Source organism: Nicrophorus vespilloides, unplaced genomic scaffold (genome assembly GCF_001412225.1).
Source record: "Nicrophorus vespilloides isolate i.1.1-1 unplaced genomic scaffold, Nicve_v1.0, whole genome shotgun sequence".
In the NCBI taxonomy this organism is placed as follows: Eukaryota; Metazoa; Arthropoda; class Insecta; order Coleoptera; family Silphidae; genus Nicrophorus; species Nicrophorus vespilloides.
The window spans coordinates 1-23,765 of NW_017096602.1; the positions used below are offsets into that span (position 1 = coordinate 1).

A 23,765-nucleotide genomic window follows, 5' to 3' on the forward strand; every position below is an offset into this window, starting at 1 on the left:
AATTATAAAAGTCAATGTATTGTTTTGTTTTAAATAATAAAAAAAAGTTTCAAATGTTTCTATAAAACTATTATTGTCGATTCACATTTTTTATAATAGAAATTAATAGTAACAAATAAGTAAATTCAAAAAGTTTTGTTATTTATGATTAAATGTATTTACATTTTCTAATAAGTATAGTTTACGAAGACAGTGATTTTGTTTTAATTTAACCCTTTGTCATCTGGCGGTACTTATAAGTACCGACACATTTATGTCAGTATTCATTATTTAACCTTTTAACCCTTGTCGCCTGATGGTACTTATAACAGGCACATTTATGTAAATTCTTACTAATAGATTTAACCTTTGTCGTCTGACGGTTCTTATAAGTACCGGCACATTTATGTCACTATTTAAATTATAAAGAGACGTGAAACAGACCTAAATACTTGTTGGTACTTTAATGTAATCTTTATATTGTATACAAAAATGATTTGTTTTCAAATTGGAAACACCAAGTTAGTATAAACCCATGGTCATGTTTGTCTAAACCAGTGGTTCCCAAACTTATTTGGCCTACCGCCCCCTTTCCAGAAAAAATATTACTCAGCGCCCCCTGGAAATTATATTTTTTTAAATTTTAATAGAAAACATTAAATAGAAATGCACCTGTGGTCATCACCTCCACTGGATCGCTGTAGCGATGGGAATCACCTACATTCAAGTAATACTTGTTATTTTTTGTATGTTGTAATGAAAAGTATATTATTAAATACATATATATATATGACAATGATCCGTTTTTCTATTCTAAATATACTTTATACATTTAAGCTTAAAATTGCTGACTTTACCAAAAAGTACCACATATTTTTTTCATTGAAAATATTACTGAAATTTAATAAAAATTTATAGGCAACTTAATTTTAATGTGTTTGAAAAGAAATCTTAAAGAAAAATGTATTTATTTTTATGTATTTATTTATTTATATGTAACAAAGGGTTAAATAAACAAATAAAAACAGTACGTCAATTAAGTGTCAATCAAGAAATGGAAAGTTGTGGAGCGATTGCAGAGTGAGTTTGCATATATATATATATATATATTAATTAGATTTTCATTGAGATTCGTCTGCGGTGCGCGTTTTCCGGATTGAATGAATGGTATTTGTTGTGGTTATGGATTTAGAAAATAGTCTGTATATTAGTAGGTGAGCGTACATGCATTTGTATGTCATATGATTGTTGCGATCATCTGCTGCGTCGCGCGCGTGAGACTGTGTGTTGTGTTGTGTTGTGTATGTGTGCGAGAGTGCGTATTACGTAAAAAAGTCGTCATTGAATGCAGGCAGATGTCATTTACCCATAAAGTAAATTATGTAATTGTGCATCGGCGGCGAGCGGCCAATGAACGACGCGTTGCCGCATGCAGCGCGGGGCGGGGCGCGTGCGCCGTTCACGTCTCGACGGCGGCAAAAAGAGCGGTGAGGCGGCAACGGTGACGGCGGCGGCGGTGAGAGCGGCGCGTGATGCGCGCAACGACCGCCGCCGCGTGACGTCACCGGCGTCTTCGACCAATGGTGGGAGCGTGCGGCTCGTGGTGGGGCTGTCTGATGGGGCGAACGGCGCCGGCGCGCCACCTCTCGGCGGTCCTCGCGCCGATCCCGAACGCAGCCAAAGGTCCGTCGCCGCCGACTGGTAGTGCGCTCTCAAAATGGCAGACGGTCTGTGCACGGGAGAAACACTGAGCAATGTTCTCGAGAATACAATAACAAAGCGCAACGACAATTGCGTGGAATCAGTGAAAACGGACAGCGCGCTCGACAGTGCTTGTGTCACAGTGGATACCTTTTATGGTCGCAGTGATGGTGCCAAGTTATATGGGAATTTGTGTGTGAAGGGCCCTAATAATAAGCATGAGGATATATTGGATATAAATATGCCTTCTCCCGCGGATGAGGACTGCAGGAAAAAGAGATGCGTCGACAGATACGACAGCTCCGAATCCTCAGACAGGTAAGAACGGCGGACTATAGCCGAAAAACCAACCCATCCTTCTATAAGAACTATTCGTCGGCGGCACCACCAACTCCTCCACCGGTACCCATCGCAACGTAAACAAACTGCACTCATTTATTTATAAACAAATCGACCACTTCCACACCAAACACACGCACGCAGCTCACGCCGATCTTTTATTTAATCTATTCCTCACAAAGCCAATACCAAAATCACCACTTCAAACGGACCTCTGTTATCTTTCATCCCGATGCGGCCTACCCACATGCACATGCATGCATGACAATCGAATGTAACGCTAAATCAAATAAAAACAGAAGGAGGAACAACATTCTCCCTCATTTATTTAATGTCAATTCGAGTCGAAACGTTATTTTTCATTCAAGATTCCCAATTGAAAATTTTCGACCGGAAGTTTCATCAATTCTCGCAGCTCCCCCATTTTCCCCAATTCAAACTTCCGTTCACATGTAATACGCCACTGCCGTTTCTTCTTTCAGTCATGGTACCCAAAAACACAGGAAACAATTCATAATGTTTACTTATACCACCCCAAAATGTTAAATCAACTTTCCAAAAAAAAAAAAATATTTTTTTAACAAGACTATTTGCTTTAACGTAATTACAATTGTTTTATATAAATATTATATTTAGGATTAATTGATTATAAAGGGAAATATTACTAAACATTAAATTTATTAGTTAATGTGAAGGTATAATAATATCTTAATGTTATAGTTCAACTAAATTTGATTTATATTAACTATAATAAATAGATGCATTATTTGATAACTGTAAAGTTTACAATTGTTTGTTTATTAATCTAAACTTTTATTTAATTTGTTTCGCGAAATATTACTAAATATAGCGATAAAAAATAATTAAATTTATCAAATATTGATGGTAGATAGTTAATTCAATTTAATAATGAGTTTTATAATTTGTAAAGCTAACTTTATTTAACTAAAAATGATTTTACTGTAACTACATAAAACAAATTAAGAATGTTTTATGAGTGATAATAATAGTTGTTAAATAACTATACAACTTTAAATAAATTTTAATATATGAACTAACTATGTAAATGTATCTATAATGTTAATTTTGTATCATATAACAATTATGTATAATGATTCGAATTATATAGCGAAAAAATATGAATACTAGTTATAATTATGATTTCGAATACTTTTCGGTCTTTCATTTATAATAATATAACATTCTACAAACTCAACAAAATAATAAAATAATATTATTATTTTTTTATAATAAAATTCGATAACTGGCTTAAAATTACTACCTTTAATTGTTTTAATTACTTCTTACAAAAGTTTCATGTATACGAGTTTCCAGGTAAATATGGGAACTACGACAATTATGAGTCGTAAATAACATTTTCATCATTGTTTCGTTTAATTGCTTGTGCATTTCCAGTTAAATAAGACGATTTGAGGCTCATACTATAAAGGTATAGCGCAACAATTTTGATGTTTAGAATTGCATTGCTACGTTAATTACATTAAATAAGACTTGATTTTATTTTTGTATTGTTATCTAAATGGGAACAAACTTGGGTATTAGAAAAATGTGTTTACTTGTTTCAAAATATAATTAATTGGGTTTTAATGTGTTGCATTATTCAAATGGTTTCTACTTAATAAAAATTTGCATTTTTTTCAATATATCTATAGAATTAATTATGGATTGAAATCGGATACATGTTATATTACATTATAAATCATATTAAGCAATAATAAATACAGATTGAATATGAGAAATACTTCTAACATCTCATAAACTATGAATCCACTATGAATTTAATTTTGTTTTCGATTTTTTTTTAAATAATTAATATATATTTTAATTGGTATTTCTACGTGATTTTAAGAGTCTTCAGTATATTAGTTATCACTTATATAAATACTATAAACTAAATGCTAATACATTGATATATATTATTTAACTTTCATAATTTGTAAATTATAGTTTGATATCAAGCGTTCTAAATTGCGTATAATATTTCGAAATTTGTATATGATTTGATATGTTTTCCCACAGTAATTCAAAAGTAAACATTCTATATTTTTTGAATTCAAGTGTATAAATAATAAAAATAGCATTTGTAAATCAAATATGTTAAGTAATAAGCTGAATGCAAATGCTGCGCATGGAAACCTTGGTAATATTAATGTTTCATGGATACGAGTGAATATATAAAGAAACTGACTGGAAAATCATCGGGTAAATGGTAACCTCAGGATACCTAAAGGAAAGCAATAAATAAGTGAAATATTAGCATACAAGGTGCTTTTCTTCTTCCTTGTTCTCATTTAATGTTTCCTTCGGTAACATAATTCAAAGTTGAATACCACACATGATAAATCTGGCGTGTTGCTTCCAACCTAATGAATATTAATCGAGGAAGTGAAAAATGTTTTAATTTTAGTTTCAAATTGTAAATTACACGAACGAAAGAATACATAATAATAATAGATGCGGCTATTACACATACGAAGCACATCCACAATATAAATATCGTGGATCTCCGCTTCGATATTAATTATTAATAAGTAATATACATATTTCATTAATCTAAATTAATGTGATGTACGTGATTCCATGTAATAAGAGTTGATGGGAAAAAAGTAAGCGCAAATATAATTCAAGTAATTACATTAACTTCGGGAAAATTCGAAGAAATTGAAATGCAATATTTATGTGTTCCTCAATTTCCTCAAGTTTTCATAATAAAAATTGTTAGAATGAATCACGTATTTCCATTCATTCGTTATTCATGCAATTTTCTGTTGTACATTCCCAGATTTAGGAAAAATCAGTTTCATCTATAATTAACTTTTTGGAAAAAACTGTGTGCGTCGTTGTTTTCCCAGTATTTCCGCTCCGGAATTTACAAATCGGTAAATAATTATTTTCACGGAAAAACTTACAAGTCATGGAAATGTGTGTTGTCGCTGGTTTTTTTTTTCACCACTTTTGCATCAAGACACATGTAAGATGCCATGTAACGTCCTACGACCGCTGAGTGAAGAAAATTGCAACGTGTTAAGTGGATGTGGTGTATCAATTACTTTCTACCAATAAATTGTGTAAGTAGGATAATCGCAATTTCCAGAAGATGATAATTTGATCTCATGTTGAAGAGAGTATACTACAAATTACACAGTTGTATATTTATGTCACTCGGCTTGAGTAAACTCGTCTTAATAACTAACAGTCGTTCCAATTTGTTGCACAAATATTTAATGATCTTTTACCAATGTTAATTAGATCGTCAGTGCGAAAAGCATACAGAAGGAAAATAAAAACGTTTACGATTAATTTCAATACGTAATAATCATTAACATTCAATCATTTGCATTGAAATGAATGCCGTGTATGTTTCATTTAATTTAATTAAAAAAAAGTACAATTCGCAAATTGTATTTACGTGCTCCGAGTGCGATTCCGAAATAAACTCGTTCGATAATTCGTTCAACGAGTACATCATAATTATCGCCAGGCGCTATACGCGTTTATATATATATCGTATCATTTTTTTTCGGTTTGTTTTGAGTAAATAAGTGTTGGCTAAATATATATGCATACGTATAAATGCAGACCATGTGGATGTAATCTTTGTGTGTCTCTCGACAGTGCAAATAAAAGCTTACAGCAGCCGGATTACGACTGGAATCGATTAATGTGTAGAATTTATATAAATATATCCATATGCATGTGCATATTTATATGTATAGAGAGAGATACATATTTGCGATGCTTAAATGCGCGATTTGCATAAAGCGTGGATTTTATACTCTCATTCACGTGTTTCGAAGACCCGAAATAAAAAAAGAAGAAGCTGGAGTAAGAGACGAGTAAACACAACGTAATATTTTGTTTGTTTCTCGTTTCTTTTATTTTTACCACTTTTGTTTTTTTTGCTTCCGAAGGTTACATTACGATTCGCCTTTTGTTGGTATAACGTTTCGCTTCCTTTTAAACTCTCGATTCATTAATTTTGCTAGAGGATGTAAATACAAATAAACTACAAGATAGTTTATTTGTATATTTCCGTTTGCTATTTCTAATCTATTTCCAGCTATGCAGTTTAAATTAGCATTATTGATTAATGTGCAATTGGTATATTGATTTCCGCATGTTGAAATATTGAAATATTACATCTTTAAAAACGTAAAACATTACATGTCAGTTGTTAAACATTATAAATTTAGGTTAACCTTAATTTACAATGTAGATTACATAAATCTGCGTGCATAGATAAATAGTTTTTAAAATACATTGTAAGTAGTGTAGATATTATAATAAGTATATTTGCAAGCAGTTATAAATATTTGTTTTGGCTAATATTATTTATAATTTGTTCTATTTATATAATCGCTACTTTGTGATTTACGTCAATGGAATTTTCCTTTATATCGATGATGTTTTTAGCATGTTTGGTTAGGGATTAACTAACAATCTTTGTGATGATATAATAATCTTTTTGGTAATCTTATGTTGCAGATATTACAGTTTAACTAAGTATTAATATCTCATATAAATTGATTCGATTCTAGTTTTAATAACAAAATAATATAATAATATCAACACATTACAAAATTATATGGAAATATTGAATGCTTAAATCGTATATTAAATATTTTGAATGGATTTATTTTTCATAATTTTCATATTAATTTATTATTTAATATAATATAGTCATTTGAAAAGAGGCTTACGTAATTTTTCGATCGAAGGTTGCTTTCATAACGACTCTATGAACTCAATTAAATAGTAACGTGAATTAGTCTCGCTTGATCATGCATATTTATATTGTACTTTATTTCTGTCAAGTTTTATTATTATGATTAGTTTTTTAATAAAATAATTAATAATTGTAATTATGATTAATTTGTTTTGTAGTTTTGCGGTTTTAACACATTTGTTCAATTCATTATAAATCAAACATGAAAATTTAAACGTTTAATGATTATTATTGATTACATTTTTTTAATATTATAATTTGACTTTGCTGCAAACTTTATTATAAATAGTTTTTAGTGCTTTTTTTCATTATTGCTTTAAAAAAAATGTTTGGTTTTACTAAATTATATGGAAAGGGCTATGATCTAACACTTTGCAGCAATTTTGTTTTATTTTGTTATTATGTTAACGCGTTAGGGTAATTTGTTGCTATAAATATTATTTATTTATATATGCAAATAATACCGGACACATCCATCCAACTATGTATGTACTATCCGCATTACGTGTTTCTTATATCATCCAATGGATGCCGTTTAATTTAAAATAATAAACATAAATATTTCTGGAATATATCTCTTTCCTTAAAGTTCTCTCGGTTTGTATGTGTCACGAATAACAGAAAAAAAAATGTAAATACATTCCTATTGAAATGTATATTAGTAATGTATTTTTCTTCTTCGTTTTCGATAAACGGAAATGGTTAATTCTACGATTACTAGTCATGGGCGTTACGTGGTGGTGGTGGTTCGAGCATGAATCATTCATAAAATGTATTTTGATAATTTGTTTAAATCATCGAAAGCGAATGAACGTCATACGTGAACAACATATTAATAATAAAAAAACATATTGAATAATCTACGAACGAAATACGTTTATATTGACGGAACAGTTACATCATTTCCGCAGATTCGGATGTATTCCAATTCGGTATTAATATTTATGAAAAAAATGTATTATAATTTATAAATTAATTATATAAGTATACACTTTCACTCGAATGTCTGAAAAAAAAATAAGTTTGATCCGAAAGGTCGCAGTAATTGGAAAATGTTTGATTTGACACGGAATAACCTCTTGTTCGAGCTAGATATGTTCTTGAACTCCGCTTTTATCGTCGACTATTAAGCACAATAAACTTATTATTACATATATTTGTTATCGTCTAATTAATGTTATGCTATGGCTAATAATAATACTCGGAATAGAAAAATCCTCTTGTTTTCTATTGGAAAATTATAACCGAAGATATGTTATCTCCAGACGATAACAGTTGGAACGTTGGAAGCACACTTCCCATCCAATAGATATTTAAATTTAGGAAATTAAAGTTGACATTAACCGCAATCATAAACAGCGGATAATGCGGACAGGAAAGCCACGGTGTAAAACCATTATGACGCTCATTTCATCTGTTGATGCGCAAATAAATTGCCATTTAAATTTACCATTACATAATCGTATGCGTACACATCTCAACGCGGCCGTTGATCTTAAGATATTCTGTATCCATTAGTCATTTTTCAATTCGATTAATTAATTATTTTACATTACAAAAGACTTTTTTTTTATAACGCAATGAAAAGGATCTGTTTTAATCCTTTTAAGGCTTACAATTTATAACGGTTTTAGCAAGGTCATGTAATAATGCTTCGTTTATTTTTGTTTGTTTTGTTTTGCTAATAGGATTTAAATAAGTTTAAAGTGCAAACAGTTATTAGTCAAATTTGATTTTTAATTTGATATTTATATTTTCTTCATTTATTTGTATTATTTTGAATACTTTTATAATCTGATAATATTATTTTACCTTAATATTTTTTATTTTTAGTCTTTTTATAGCGTATACATAATATTTAAATATAAAAGATAAATATTTAAAATTGGATCAAAGATGTTTAGGATGTGATTCGTATCTTCCAAACATAATAATAAACTATAGTATTTATTGCAAGACGGAAATGAAATACACAAGATAATTTGTATATAAACAAATCGAATGTTTCGGAGGCTGTTGACCTTCCTTCATACTATAAATATCAATATGAACAAACGCCGAGAGAAGGCTGCAGACCGAAGCCAAAAATATAAATATCAAAACGATTTATCATATTTGTTTTAGATTAATTGAATGAATTAGCATTGGGAATTCGAGTGATGCTCGTTTGTTATGCAAAATTGAGGGCATTCGTCCATTAATCAACACACTGAAAAAGCGACTTGCATCTTACCGGTTAATTGATATTAATATTAAAGATGGTAATCTCACATCCTTTTCAGACTGAAATGATGCTTTTAGTATTCCCAAGATCACAAATAAACTGTGTAGAATAATTTAATACGATTACGCGCTTACAAGAGAATATACGCACTGCTTTATTCCACAATAATAAATGATTACGGATTCCTGTGCCGTACGGAATCATTAGCATCGATCGTTGAGGATATAAACACTTTGTTGAAGCCGAATCCAAAAAGGTATATATTTTACTTGAATCTGACATGGCATGATGCAACACCAATTCTTGATGTACATTAATTATAATTTTTTTGTTGATAATTCAAAGATGTATCCGGTTTTGTTTTCAAGTTGATTATGTAATTAAGTATTTAACAGATGCGACGAAGTAGAACGCATTATGTAAATAATAATCAAAGCTGTAGAATTGTCATATCGTTATATGAAAACTAATAGAAAACAATATTGTTTATTGAAGAAAACTTATTTTCTATCCGTTGTTTAGTTTAACTACAAATCGAATCTGTTATTTAGTAATTAGATAAGACATGTTATGAATCAGTGTTTTAAGAGTAATTGTAAACAAAATAATTAAGCCTATTGTATAGAATATTTAAATTGTTACGTTTATGAATCGTAATGACTAATACGGTTAATCATTTCCATCGTAAACGAAGAAATAAAGTAAAGCTGCGCGATTAATCTGTTACGAACGCCGATTGTTTATTTGTACCTTTGTTCCTTGTACTATATTTACATACTGAATGTACAATTTGGAATACAATATACTTATTATACAATTAATGTTATATATGTATATATATATACATGTGTTGCAAGTGGAAGTCGTGTAATTTATAGTAGTAGGATGGAAATGCCGGGCCCAATTTAATAAAATGTATGACTACAATTTATGCAATTCTTTAAAGGCAAGTTGCAGCTGATGACCACCATCGATTGAAACACGTCGGCGGTGCAGCCGTTCCGATTCTGCACATTTTGCTTCGCTATTATCCTTAGGCAGACTCGACGGACATTAAGGAAGAGAGAACAAAAGTCGTTGGTGGTTCCGCTAAGAATCAAGTTTTTTAGATGCACTTGCAAAAAAATACTTTAGCTCAAGAAATGTTCGCATTAAGAGCGTTTTTCAAACGTCTAATGAAAGTAACAGTAATGCAAGGAAGAATAGAATTTACTAATAATTATTTAAGAAAATAATCTTAATGTAAGATTAAATACTTAATACTTTAGTAATAGTAAAGTACGTTGCGAGTGATGCAATTAGTTGCTTTAATGTAGTTCTAAACTGTCTTTGAATATACAGATTCTCGCCCGTTTGTTCCATATATAACTGGAACATTTCTATGGAACTAAGAACATCCTGGTACAAACGGAAACCAATGCGCGGAAATGCAGGAATCGAGAAGTTCTGGACCTCTGCCAATGCGGATTAAATCAAACTATGCTCGAAAACCACTTGGCACAGACTATCCTTAAAGTATAGATGTTACTGCACTTATTTTTATTAGAACAAAATACCAATCTTGAAATGAACATAATTATATTTTACGTAAATCAAAAATGCACTCTTTATATTTATCACAGATTAGTATTGAGGATAATGTAATGTGTTTCTTCTTATGTAAGTGATGCAGATTACGATTATATTATGCATATTAAGACACCCACCGTCCACTAATTTATGTATAATTCTGCTAAATTTACTCATTTGAAATATCAAAGCTTAAATTCTGCATTCTCAATTCGTTGAGCATTAGCTTAGCGCATTGCATGCATGACAGACACTAACGTCACTGTTAAAATGGCACAAAACAAAACTCCGTGTGCATATTAAATAAACGTTTGCAGTTTACACAATGAATTCTATAGGAATGCATTGTTTGTTAGTATTAACACATTTTTTTATTAATAAAAAATATTGTTATTAAATTTGTACGTGATCATTTTGTTTTGTTAAACTAATAATTTGATTAAAATACACGTGTTAATAAACTCACGACACATTATAAAATAAACAAAAGAAGTATTTTTTTATATTTAGCTAGATATGATCATCTATAAAAGTAATTTGTCTATAGAAACAAGATTATTTTTTAATTCAATAATGATTAGTTGAATAATGTCAGAGCAGATTATAAAACTGGTTTTGGTTGTAGGTACTTCGAGAATGTATGGAAAAAAAATTATTAATAAATTTAATGTGAATAATTGTATCTAATTTTTATACTAATCTCGACATGATCGTGTTGTATAAATGTAATTTGTTCAGGGATATGAACAAGATTATTTTTAATTCATTGAAAGAAGTTGAATAATGTTACAGCTGATTATAAAACTGGTTTTGGGTGTAGTTGGTAATTGTGATACATTCCTTTCTGAGAATTTCCGAAAAAAACATATTAATGGATTTAACGTGAATGATTGAATCATCCGCATAGTTTGCGATCGAGTAAATTTTGGTATTTGGGGAAAGGCGTAGGAATGTAGGTTACTGAAATGCGTAACGAGAGTGGTGCAAAACTTGTTTCAATCAGTATTGGACAGATTGAAGCATTCATTCGTTCAATCAATTTATCAAGGCGTGCGCCATTTGAGTTACGGCCTTTAATTGCATTTGAAGTTAATGATAATGTGTGGCCGTATGGTTGTTTATGTCGTCGGAGTAGTAAAGATACGATCGGGTTTTGCGATCGCGTATTTATTTCGGTAGTTTTTCGGTCGGTGAAAAAGGATCGCGCGTACGAGCGAGAGCTTGAGGTAGCGGACTCAGAGGTGGTAAGAAGTAAAGGTAGATGTAGAAGCAAAAGTAGAGGCCGGCGACTGGGATTGGGAATTCGGGCCGCGCCAATGTCATTGTCACTGTCAAGTTCGAGGTCTCTCGGCAGATACGAAATCGAGAGTTGTTCCTTCGCGCTCTCGCAATTCATCATCGCGTTACGCGCATTACAAGTATAGAAGACGGCGCGCGGAAAGCCTGGTAAAAAGAAAGCGAGAGAAGCAAGAAGAGGAAGGAGGCGGAGATGTGCAAGAAACTGTATCGCAGATTTATTCGATTGTTTCCCTTTCGCGATGCACGCTATAGAAGCCGGAGAGCTAGTGACCCTCTATCTCTGCTCCGCGAAGTCGTCCTCATCGTCTTCAAGGGGCAACGACACTCTTTACTATTCTATGCTCGCACGCTGCTTCCATGTAGATAATTCTCCTCTCATGTTGGTCGTTTTTTTTTATTCTTTCCTTTTCCATTCTCATTTCCCTTCCTCCTGCTCTAAATCATATGTAATCAAAGGCTTTAAATGTTTTGCTGGTAATTGCTATGTTCCTCCTTGCGGAATACAAGCAACTCGTTTACCTAAAACCCCATGATCGTGAGAAACTATTACTGTACAACGGATAAACACGAATCTATTACAATTCAATTTGCTGATACCTTTATTTACTGTTTTCCTACTTACAACTTATAATCCATTACCTTTTCATACCAGTATTTGTTAGGAAGTTTCAATTATATTTTACCACCGTCCTCTGGTTGTATCTATTGTGATAGATGAACATTGGATAAAGACGAATCTATTACAATACAATATACTGTACTGTTTTCCTAAGCTATAGTATATCCTTTGCCTTCTTTGTCCATTGGCTACAATGCTATTTAGTTGTATCTATTGTGACAAGGAACATAAAATTGTTTCCTAAAACATCACCATTTAGTATTATACCTTTATATTTCTTTCGCATGATGTTATTATATTTGCAAAAAGTTCCGTTTTTACATTCAAATTTACATTTGTGATTTAAAAACAAGCATGATAGCTTTGATATTTTCGATAGTCAACAGGTTTTTGTAGCATGAAATAAAAGCATACCAGTATAAAATTAATTAAGTAAAATAAATCTTTTCCAAATATTGTCATCCACGAACAAGTTACTTTTATAAGATGATAGTATTTTGTAGCAGTAATTGAACGCTGCGACGTTATTCTCTCAAGTTAAGTGGTTGTGCTCGGAAATGTTAGAAATTGGAGAAATTTAATTATTCTCAACGTAATTACATTATTAAATATTTCTTGCAGGATGTGTTACGCAATGTAACCTTTTACAGAACTAAGACATACTCTTTACTCGAAATATGTTCTAAAGTTTCTGTCTGTTTGAGTATATATTTTATCCATTTTAAATTTAAGTTGATATATTTTAAATACGAATGATGAACCTTAAATTACTGCAAATTGTACATAATTGCTTTTAGTATTGATGCTATCTGTACAGTTATATGCATGTACCATTTAATACATTACTTTGCTTGTCCACACTGTAGTAACAAGTGTAAAGCAACACGATTTTCCAACCTTGGCAGCCTGGAGAAAACGTCCAGCTGTCACGACAGATAACCGTTGTCCTGTGCATTTCTCACCACGAGATGATACAGCTCCAATTAAAACCAGCAGCGTGCGTGTATTTCCAATGTTAGCAGTTACACATAATTTACTATTGTTGCTCAGGTTTCTGTACAATAAATTTGATTTTGTTGTGCAGACATTAGTTTGTCGTGTTTATAAGTTTGCTCGTGGTTTACAAGAGGTTCTCTCTATATAATGAAACACGTTTCAGTTCTGACTTATAAATTATGTAAGTTAATTTATTTGAATGGGATTGGTAATAATAATGCACATTGCGTGCTTAATATAATATTCATAGCAATTTAGTTACGCTGAAATACCCAAAGGAATTGATTTCCATTATTATATTAGAAATACAAATAAATAAAACAGTTTTTCTAAATTAGATACATTCAAAGCAAGGCTTCGAAACCATAATTAACACTTGTTACCGGATGATCATAATTATAGGAATCTTACTTGTTAGTTCAAAAATAATTATCTGGGAATTACTTGTCTATAGTTTTACTGCAAATGTGTATTCAGTTTAACATTAAAGGTTGTATTATGTCCGTCTCTAATTTTTGAAAGCTAATAGTTAAGCTCGTCGTTCCGTTCTCTTTTCATATTTTTTCACCGTGCTTCAGGATATGTAGTATGATTAATTGTTTTTAACATTTTTTTCAAAACTAATTGTTGTCTTCCTTTTCGAAGGATACAAATTTAAAAAAAAATACATGTAACCAACACCATAAGCGTGGGAAACTTGTTCTACTAAAAATAATCATTACTATCGATTCTTGAGTTGATATTTTTGGGTAATTATTCCGACGCTCCACAATCTTTCTGGATAAACAGTATCAGTTTCGAATATACTTCTTTCTAAGTGTTCTGTTCAGGTTTCCTTGATACTGATAATGCAGAATAAATAAAATGGTGATGATTATCAGTAAATGTTATTTTTTGAATGTTGCGATTCAATAATAGTTACATTAAATAAACATCTTGAGGTTTGAGGAAAACGTGTTACTTGCTATTACATATACATAAATTATAAAGACACGTTGATACATATCATTGATCACTTAGTTTAATCAATATTATTTGTGACACATGTATATTTTGGATACTAGTCTAATATTAAAAAAAAACTATTATTCTTTATATGCAACTAATTGTGATTATGCAAATATAATTTACTCATAGATGTTTGTAATTGAAATAAACCAAAAAATAATTGCGTCAATGATGACGATAACAATAATATATTTACGTTATACTTTTGCAATACGTGTCGTATGGCTTAGTAGGTTTATACTTAATTCTGCTTATGTGGCTTCGACTTTTTCGTTCTATTGTGTATCCGAACTTTGTGAACGTTTTCTTCGTGCTGAACTCTTTTGAACTGCATTTTTTTTGGTTCATGTCGTCGATGCATGTGCAGCAATGCACGATACGCAATATTCGTGCAAAATGTAAACACAACCCAGTAACCTTGGTGTGGGAATGCGATGTGTGTAAATTTATACGCACCGGCCGATGGTGATGACCAACGCAAAGCTGACACCGAGGGGGCTTCGACGAACGTGAACAATATTCACATGCAATGCATGGCTTTTACAATCGAAGAAGTAACGGGGTTAGTATGATTGTGGGGCGGCGGAGGGTTGAACGCAGCCCCCTTTCGTCCCGAAAGTGTTACACAATAGGGGTTGCCCCAGCCCCGAAACCCCTCAGTAGCACCGCCACTACCATAAACGCACAATACCGGTTTTAGTGTGTATGCATCTATCACACTGATACATATACACACGCGTTCATTGCGGCTGATGCAGCAGCAGCACGCATGAATTAACCGAGCACACGTTCCTATTCATGGTACTTTTTATTTGCACTCTGGACCATTTGCAAATCCTTTATTTTGTAGGTCAATGATACACTGTTACGTACGAATCATTTCAAGCAATAATAATTTGTTAGATAAATATCGTATCAATAGTTTACATTTAGAATTCACTTTGATAAATCTAAGTTTATACTTACAACACGTCTGACCATAACTATATGTTTTCTCTATTAGTCAATAATAGAGAAAACACTCCTTTTTATTTGCTTTCCTAACCTTTCATTAAAACTTTATCCTATGGATCAATGCTACTCATTACTTGTAGAATCACAATTAAATACATTTATCAAGTAAATAGTTTATTATATCTGAATATTAAATACACTTTTCTCGTGATTAATACTTATAACATTATATATGCATACCAACTACATATGCTTAGTATCACTAAACCAATTCGATGTAAGAATACTAAAACCATATTTTTCTGATTTGGACTTTTACCTATATTTATAGCGACTCAAGTGATTCAGAAACAATCCTTTCAAATCTTGCGGGAGTAGTTAATCCCACTCCAAATATCTAGAGTGCTGCTTACAACACCTTTATTCCCATTGCCTGTGCTCGGTTTTATCGTTATTTGTTATTGATTTTGAATACATCAAGTATCCGGTGCAATTGTTTCCTTTATTTTTATTACTTAAAAAAAACTAGTATAAATATAAATATTATGTATCCAGTATAGGCAAATGACCTCAGATCGTTAAACGTTTACTACTTTTTATGAGCTGTCAAACATAAAAAGTATTGTTACTGTTAGTAATTTTCCAACTTATATTTAACGAAACGTTTCGAAATATATTTTGGTGAAAACGCAAGTATTTTCGTTTGTTTAGTTCAGGGATAGTTATCAGGTAATCTAAATATTTGTTGAGGCTTTATTGATTCGTCGATAAACCAGTACAGATAAATGAATACTTTTAATTTATCTAGTTTATCAAGTATATTATATATATTGTTACGCAATTTTTTTTTGTTATATTAATTTTTACAGTTGGTGTTTAATGTTTAAATATGCGCACATAAACTATTAATGAAATTCAGAATTTGATGACTATGCAATTAATATTATATGGACTTGTTACATGTTTCTCCAGTGTATATAATTATAGTGTGAACAAATGTAATATTAGAATACATCAACTTTTCTTGTTTATTATAAATCCATTTAATTTACTATAACGTTTTGCGTAATCAAAGGCAAAATAATGAACTTTAGGAAATCATTTTTATTTTTATATATATAACTTACAGAGTTGTTGACCGCTAACATATAGAGTTCGCTAAACCTACGTAGGAAATAAAATAAGAAGAAAAGAAGGAGAAAAAAAAACTATTGGCTAGCTGTCGGGGACAGAATTCCTGGTCTAATGCAATTAAGTATAATGAACATCTTTACTGCGATCTGCAACGAACCTCGGGGTCTTTCTCGTCATACATGAAGCGGGCGGCGTTATTCATTCGCATTCGAAAATTTTGCAGCTCGAAATGCGGCGACGAAACAATGAATATTTTTGCGCCGCATTAATTAATTACATTTTAGCAATGAGCGCGTAATATATGATTTCGCATTCGGATCCGTTTGAATATTCAATGACAACAATTAAAATGCCCGGAGCTTTGTTTTGCCGCAGGCAGCTTGAATTTTGATTAAAACAGAAATATTAGTTTTAAAAAAATTAACTTCATGAAATAATAATTAATTGGCAAATATGAGTGCAATGTTCGTTGGTGACGTGTCTGCTATTATATGGAGTTAATTCTGTAATTTCAGCGACACGCGATATAAGAATAGTTAATGCTATATACTTTCATTTACAAAATAAATTCATGATTATATTATACTTGAGTGCATGGAAATAAAATAAATGCATTTTTATACAGTAAAACTTTATTCATAATTGGTTAGAATGATGCAAAATAATTTTGTATGTGATATTTGCATTTTATAAATACTTGTGGCTTATCTGGCAAATAATAAGTTGGTAAAAAAATGAGACATGACAGAAGATTTTGATATGTTTACGTCTTTATTGTAAATTAGTTTAATATTTTTAATTGACATGCCATAGCACAGCAATACCAACATAAATAATATATATCTTTTCTGTATTTTATCGTTATGCTTTAGTAAGCAGTTATCATATCGAACAATAAATTTATCATTTTAAACTTGACTAAGTTGTTTCATTGAATGAGATGAGTTTGAGGTTTGCTAAACGAAATAATAAATGTATAAACAGAAAATTGGCATTCGACGAGCATAGAAAATGAAAGAGAATCGCTCTTTAGCAATTGCACATCTGCTGTGGATAGAAATAAAGATTGGGTTTAATGAGATTTTGGCATATGCACTTCACTTTGAGAGGAGCTATAAAGTTGGCCAAGTTTCCAATGTAACTCGTAAATATTGTTTTACGCAACGTGAATATCCAACACTAATAATAACCATTAGCACGAATTTCTTTTGCTATAAGAAAGAAATAAACGAAAGCGAAGTTTACAAACAGCATTTATATTCCACAATTCTCTCCGTGAGCTTTCGTCCAAGTTCAATGTCATCTGAGTATTGTTTTGGAATCTCTTTTCTATTCAAGCCGTGCACACAGTTCGATGCATTCATAAAACAATATTTCCACCTTTTTAATTCCTTTATAACGCATAGTGAATCTACATTCCATTAATTACTTCGTAATCATTTCATAAGCAGCGTATCTTTAGTGTCTGAAAACAACGTTCTTCTGAATAATATCTTCTTCTTGTGAATGGTTTCTTGTCTCAGCTCGGAACAAACGTAAACTGAATAGAAAATTCATTTATTCGCTCGACTCAATTTATGTATTCTTAGGATTGCCAATGCGGATTCCACTTCTGTTAAATCGAATCGATTCTCTATGGCAGCGGTGATTTATTCGAATTGATTCCTTCGCTCTAGACAATTTCCTTCTTTCGTCCTTTTTTGTTTTAAAGAAATCCAGAATACAGGAAGCCTGTGTTGCGAGGCACAAGAACATAATCGTTTCTTGTTCGCACTTCCCTTGCTAGTATTTATTGGTTTCGGCTTAGTTTAAAGTCCACTGTACACGCACATGCAACTTGTAAGCGAGCAAGTCTTGGTTGCAGAGTGAGAGTTCAATGGTAAGTTCAATGAAAAGACTGAATATTTCATACTCAAGTCAGGCTTTAATGAACATCCTGCGAAGACTATATAATTATTAAATTGTTAATGCAATAATAAATTTGTTGTTGCTTCTTTTATAACGACTGCACTGGACTTAACTTATAGTAAACTCGTCTATAGAATAAATTTGTATTTTATATATGAACAGAAATCATAATTATCGTCAACTTTATCAGCAAATATTACTTTATATTGGTTTAAATATACGATCACCATCATTGTATTACAAATATATATTTACCGGAAGACATATATTATGAATCCAATATAGTTTATAATTATTCAAATAAATATAAAAACATATAAAAAATTAAGTAATTTAAAAAAACTCATTAACTTTTATGCAATTTGCTTTTAATTTTACAAAATGTAATGATGAAAAAAATAGGTAATAAAACGTGTTTGAAAATATATGGCATAATTATATTTGATGAGCACTTAACAAATTTTACCATTAATCGTAAATATTTATTATTACGCGATCGAAACTAGTTTCTCTAACATAAAAAATAGCTGTTTAATTGACATTCTTACATATCAAAATCCTCCGGCTGAGAGAATTGCGATACTTTAAACTAATTAAGTCTAAAATTTATATATCACACTTTTCGTTCTCAGGGAATTTTCACCGAATGTTGTTATTTATCGCACATAATTTGGTGAAACTTGTTTGTGTTGAAAATATTTATTGGCAATAAAATATGATTTTTTTATTACAATTCTCTTTCTGAGTTATATTTGATATGCAAATTTTTATTAATAAATTACGTTTTACGTTTAAATATTAAGAGATATTCAACGAAAGTAATCTGAAAAATAAATTGCTTCTTTACGTAACATTTTCTAATAGAAATGTTTGCAATTTAAATCAGTTTTATTTTTATATGAATGATATATTTTATATTTGCTGTTTGTTGTTACATCCCGACGGAGCAGTGGAGCAGACAAAAAACTCGTTTCTTCCGTATAAGCATTTGTTGCCACTGTTAGTAACGATGGACGGACTCGGAAATTTTATTTTTAATAAGTTTCATATGATTAAGCCCGTTTTCTCGTACCAGTCAGACGACATTTTCTTCACGAACAAAGCGCGCGCTCCGCGTTTTCCAACAAACGGATGATGATGATAGAATACTGCTCGGGTTTAGTAACACCAAAATAATGGATTCCTGAAGATTACCAGCATTAATCTAAGTGCTCTCTTTTATCTGCGTTCTTTTAAACGTAATTTATTAGGATGATTCCGCTGTTTGGGCTATAATTGATTTTTTTGGACCAATTGCAGTCAGTGTAGCAACACCCTCTTGATGTATCGATTCGTTGCTCTGCTCCCCCTTCAACCACCGATGGCTTTCCGTTCACTCACCCGACAGGCGTTTTTGCGTTCCCCACTTCTTCCTTATACTTTATTTTCCTAGTGATCTCTTATATGTTACTTCGCAAATTGCTTTTTCGTACGGTTACTAGGCTTCCTTAATCAGGGCAAAGAGGAAACACTTTTCGGGTCCCTTTACTGATACAGATCGAATTAGAGACAATGCTGAAGGGGGAATGTTTATGTTTATTTTATATTGCATCTGCGATGGTGGCGGGTTTAAAGTAAGGTTTGTGGGATGGAGAAAAAAAATATTCTCGGTCGTTTCTTTTGTGTCAGGTAGAATGAATGCTCTTGGAAAAAATGTGGCGCGTCAGCCCACCGATTGTTAAAATTTCGTACATTCACTTGGTTAGAGTTAGAGCGAAGGAGATGAAAGAGGATCGGAGATCGAAGAGACGGACGGACACAAGCCCCATACCGACTGGCCTCTCGAGGAACTTGGAATTTCTTTGTATCCTCTTGCCTCACCTCAGACACATTCACAGAAGAACCGCTTTATTGTAGTGCTTCTCCTCCGTTCTTCTTTTCCTTTTTATTTATTTCTTTCGTTTTGATCCTGTAGTTTTCAACTTTTAGTGAGGCCTAATGACCTCCGCCGCGCACGGTAGCCCGAACCTTCCTCTCTTCGCTTCTCGGAATCAAAAACTTAATATCCGATAAGTACCTTTTTTTACATAGTAGCCTGTGCTACGATATACATGTGTATACGAAAAGTAAAGGGGTGCATTGTTTGATTATAGGGGGGTTGATTAAAATTTCAAACACTGCAAGAACAAAAAAATAAGGAGGAGGAAAAAAATAATGAAAGCAAATTAGCATGTCAATGGGACTGACGTCGGGAGGGGATCCATTTTCCTCAACCCTTCTTAAACCAGAAACTGCATACACACACATATACATACACATCTATATATAAATGTGCGTGAAGTGAGCCGAGGACAATAACAAATGAATCATCCCGTTGATAAAAGGATCAAGTAACACATGCCACACATGCATCCTCCTCTCCCGCTAAAGTCCTCTTTTGTCCCCGGCTTCGAATCCCTCCCGGAACGTTTTTTAATTAAACCAACAAATCTCCTACTATACAATCTATAATCATCAACTAGCATTGTTACTTCTCGTCAACAAATGCTGCGTTCCGTTTCTTTAAAATAAAACCAGCTGTTTTATTCTTCACGATGCACTTTTGATGTTGCCTGTATAGATGCGTGTGTGTAAGAGGAGGTTTGGCGTGGCAAGAGGCAAGAATAAGAAGAAGTGAAGTAAAACGACGATGAAGAAAAAGAAGAAGGCAAGGTGGAGGGACGTGTGTGACCTGCTGCGTTTCCTTCTAAAACTGGTCTTTGTCTATGAACTTAGGACGGAATTTCGTGAGAGGTTTCACCTCGGGTTTACTCCGCGCTCGGCCTGAGCACTTACAACATTCATTGCCTCACTACACCTCGAAACGCACTGCAGCCAGTTTCCCTTTCATGGAAATCGGAGATTCTGGATCCCCGGATCTTGATAGCCAACAGGAAAACCTACTTGAAATACACTCTCCACAGAATAATAAGAAAAAAAGAAGGGGGAACATGAAGAGTTAAATAAAAAAAGAAAGAAACCACATAGCTAGTGGCATAAAGAAATGCACGTGTAATCTTTAATCTTACCATTTGGATATCTTCAAAAGTCCGTAGCGAAAGTTCAGCGCTTTATATAGCCTTTTGGCTATTCAAGACCCCCAAAAAGAAACTATTTTTCGTTAATTAACAACCGTGCATTGTGTTGGTCGGTCTGCGAAGACTTGCGTGCTCCACAATTAAGAAAATTGGGTGTGCCTAGCCTATTAAATAAACACGTAATTACACGTTGTTTTGTATGGCCTTTTCTTTTCTTTTTTTTCCATTCCAAAGGCATATGTCGTTTAGGATCAATTTTCTCGTCGTGCACATTTTAATGCGGAAACGAATCTCGGTTTCCATTCGCAATCCAAATCGTAAATTGCCATTGAATTCTAGAAAGAAAAGCAACCTTTACATTTATTATAGGCTCGCCCGTTTCCCTGGCTGTCGCTCGTGAATGCATGTATCTAATTTTCAAGAACAACAATGTTGACATCTTTACATTTTAATTTAATTGCCTCTCGACAACTGCAGCGATAAATCCGAGAAAAGCTTAAATTAATTTACAGTCTTTGCTATTTTTTCCACTTTGATATTGGTTTTCAACTATTAAACTTAAAAGTTTATTGCAGTAACTATATCTATTATCCAATCTGAATAGATAGCTACATGATAAATGTCAAGTAGCTTATAAAATAAGTAAGTACTTGTGAAATAATTGTTTATTACTAAAGTATTTAATATAGGTAATATGCAGAATAACAATATTATATGAAATACTTAGTTAATGACTATTCATTGTATAAGCATATCAATTGATATATGAATTACTCTGTAGAATGTTATTTAATCCATAATAATATGACAGAAAAAAATAGAAGTAACAATATTTTATATAATACAAATCTATTCAATGAATGCTTTGTAATGAAAGTAATTTATTCTTGTCATTTGATCAAAGCTAATTACGACTAAGTAATTAATAATCCTCCAAACAATAGTGTTGTTTCGTACATGATATTAGTTAGGTCTTGGCATTGAAGAGTTGAACCACATTTACATGCTGATGACCACCATTTTTATAATGGAACTTTACGACCGGAAGATTATAGCTGTGCCGATCAGAAGCATGCAGCGTAATAGCTTGTCCACTAGTTCGTTAGCTATAATTTCTTAATCATTTAATAAATAGTTGTTGTTCTCGTTATATTATATCCGCTTTAACTGAGTTGTATGCAGTATCCCGAGGAATCATTTTGCGTAAGTGGTTATTATCGGATCGATAATTCACCGCGGAACATGCGAGCCGTGTTACATAACGCTACGTACTTCCGTTCTTTTTGCTTCGTCCTTTTTTTTTATAGCTAAATTAGATCATCCTTTTTCGATAAAGATTAATGTTTGAAGTGTATAGAAGTTTGTAGAGGTTTTTTTTTCTCTATTATTTCTTACGATGATAGATGAATATGTATGTTTATTTATTATGGATGCATCGCGAGTCTTGCAAACATGTGGAAAATGATTACAGTTTTCTAATAGGTGAAATTATTGTGCAGTAGAACGTTGGAGGAAAGTGGAAACGGTGATTTATTATGTATGCGAGGTGGAGGAGATTGCGGTTCGTTACAAAATCGCGTTCGGTGCTTTTAATACTTGGGTAATTTTCTCGGACAGCCATAAAAATTAATCGAAACTACGTACTCTCCTTCTTTTTTAGTTTCTCCGGGCAGCGCGGCGTATAGCTTGTTCCTCCGCTTTACCTTTAAACACACGTCTTAATTCAGCACAAAGCAAATGGGTTTCAGCATTCACTAATATGTAAACCTACCCACGCTGGTCTCATTCTTTCATCCTTTCGTTATACGAGATGAGAGGAATCCGTCGTAGTCGACGAGATGAATAGAACTGGGATCCGGCCTCCCGGTGAGATTTCGACATCGATTATCTTCAAAATGTATCTGTAATTATATGCATTTGGAAACATTAATTCATTAACTGTTCTTAATTGAGCGCTCTTCCTTCCTTCGACTCTTTTTGTTGCTGTTGTTCTTATGTTGTTGTATGTAGTTGCTGTTGTTTGCTTCGTACATCTCTCTCTCTCCTTTCGGCTGCGGTTTGTATGTGCGGTAATTAAAGTTAGTATTGCTGCACCATCGGCAACTCAGGAGGACGCTAACCCTGGCTGCCCGAGACCGTCGGACCGTGCATCCACATCGTTGCACACTCGACCAAAGAACCACAACATCACATACACCTCACCTCCGCGACTTGTTCCTCCTTTTTTTCAAT

At 32.4% G+C, this 23,765-nt stretch overlaps 1 protein-coding gene across 2 annotated transcripts in view; it reads left to right on the forward strand.

The window, feature by feature from the left end:
• Positions 1-1,668: 1,668 nt before the first annotated feature.
• The window catches only part of LOC108557589 (zinc finger protein jing homolog), a 55,824-nt gene continuing 33,727 nt past the window's right edge, over positions 1,669-23,765 (forward strand). The window contains exon 1 of one of the 2 annotated variants that reach the window (XM_017914175.1): positions 1,669-1,998. In XM_017914175.1, coding sequence (XP_017769664.1) covers positions 1,697-1,998 — 302 coding nt within the window. In that variant the 5' untranslated portion in view covers positions 1,669-1,696. The remainder of the gene's footprint in view (positions 1,999-23,765) is intronic. The other variant, XM_017914176.1, reaches the window with a different exon arrangement.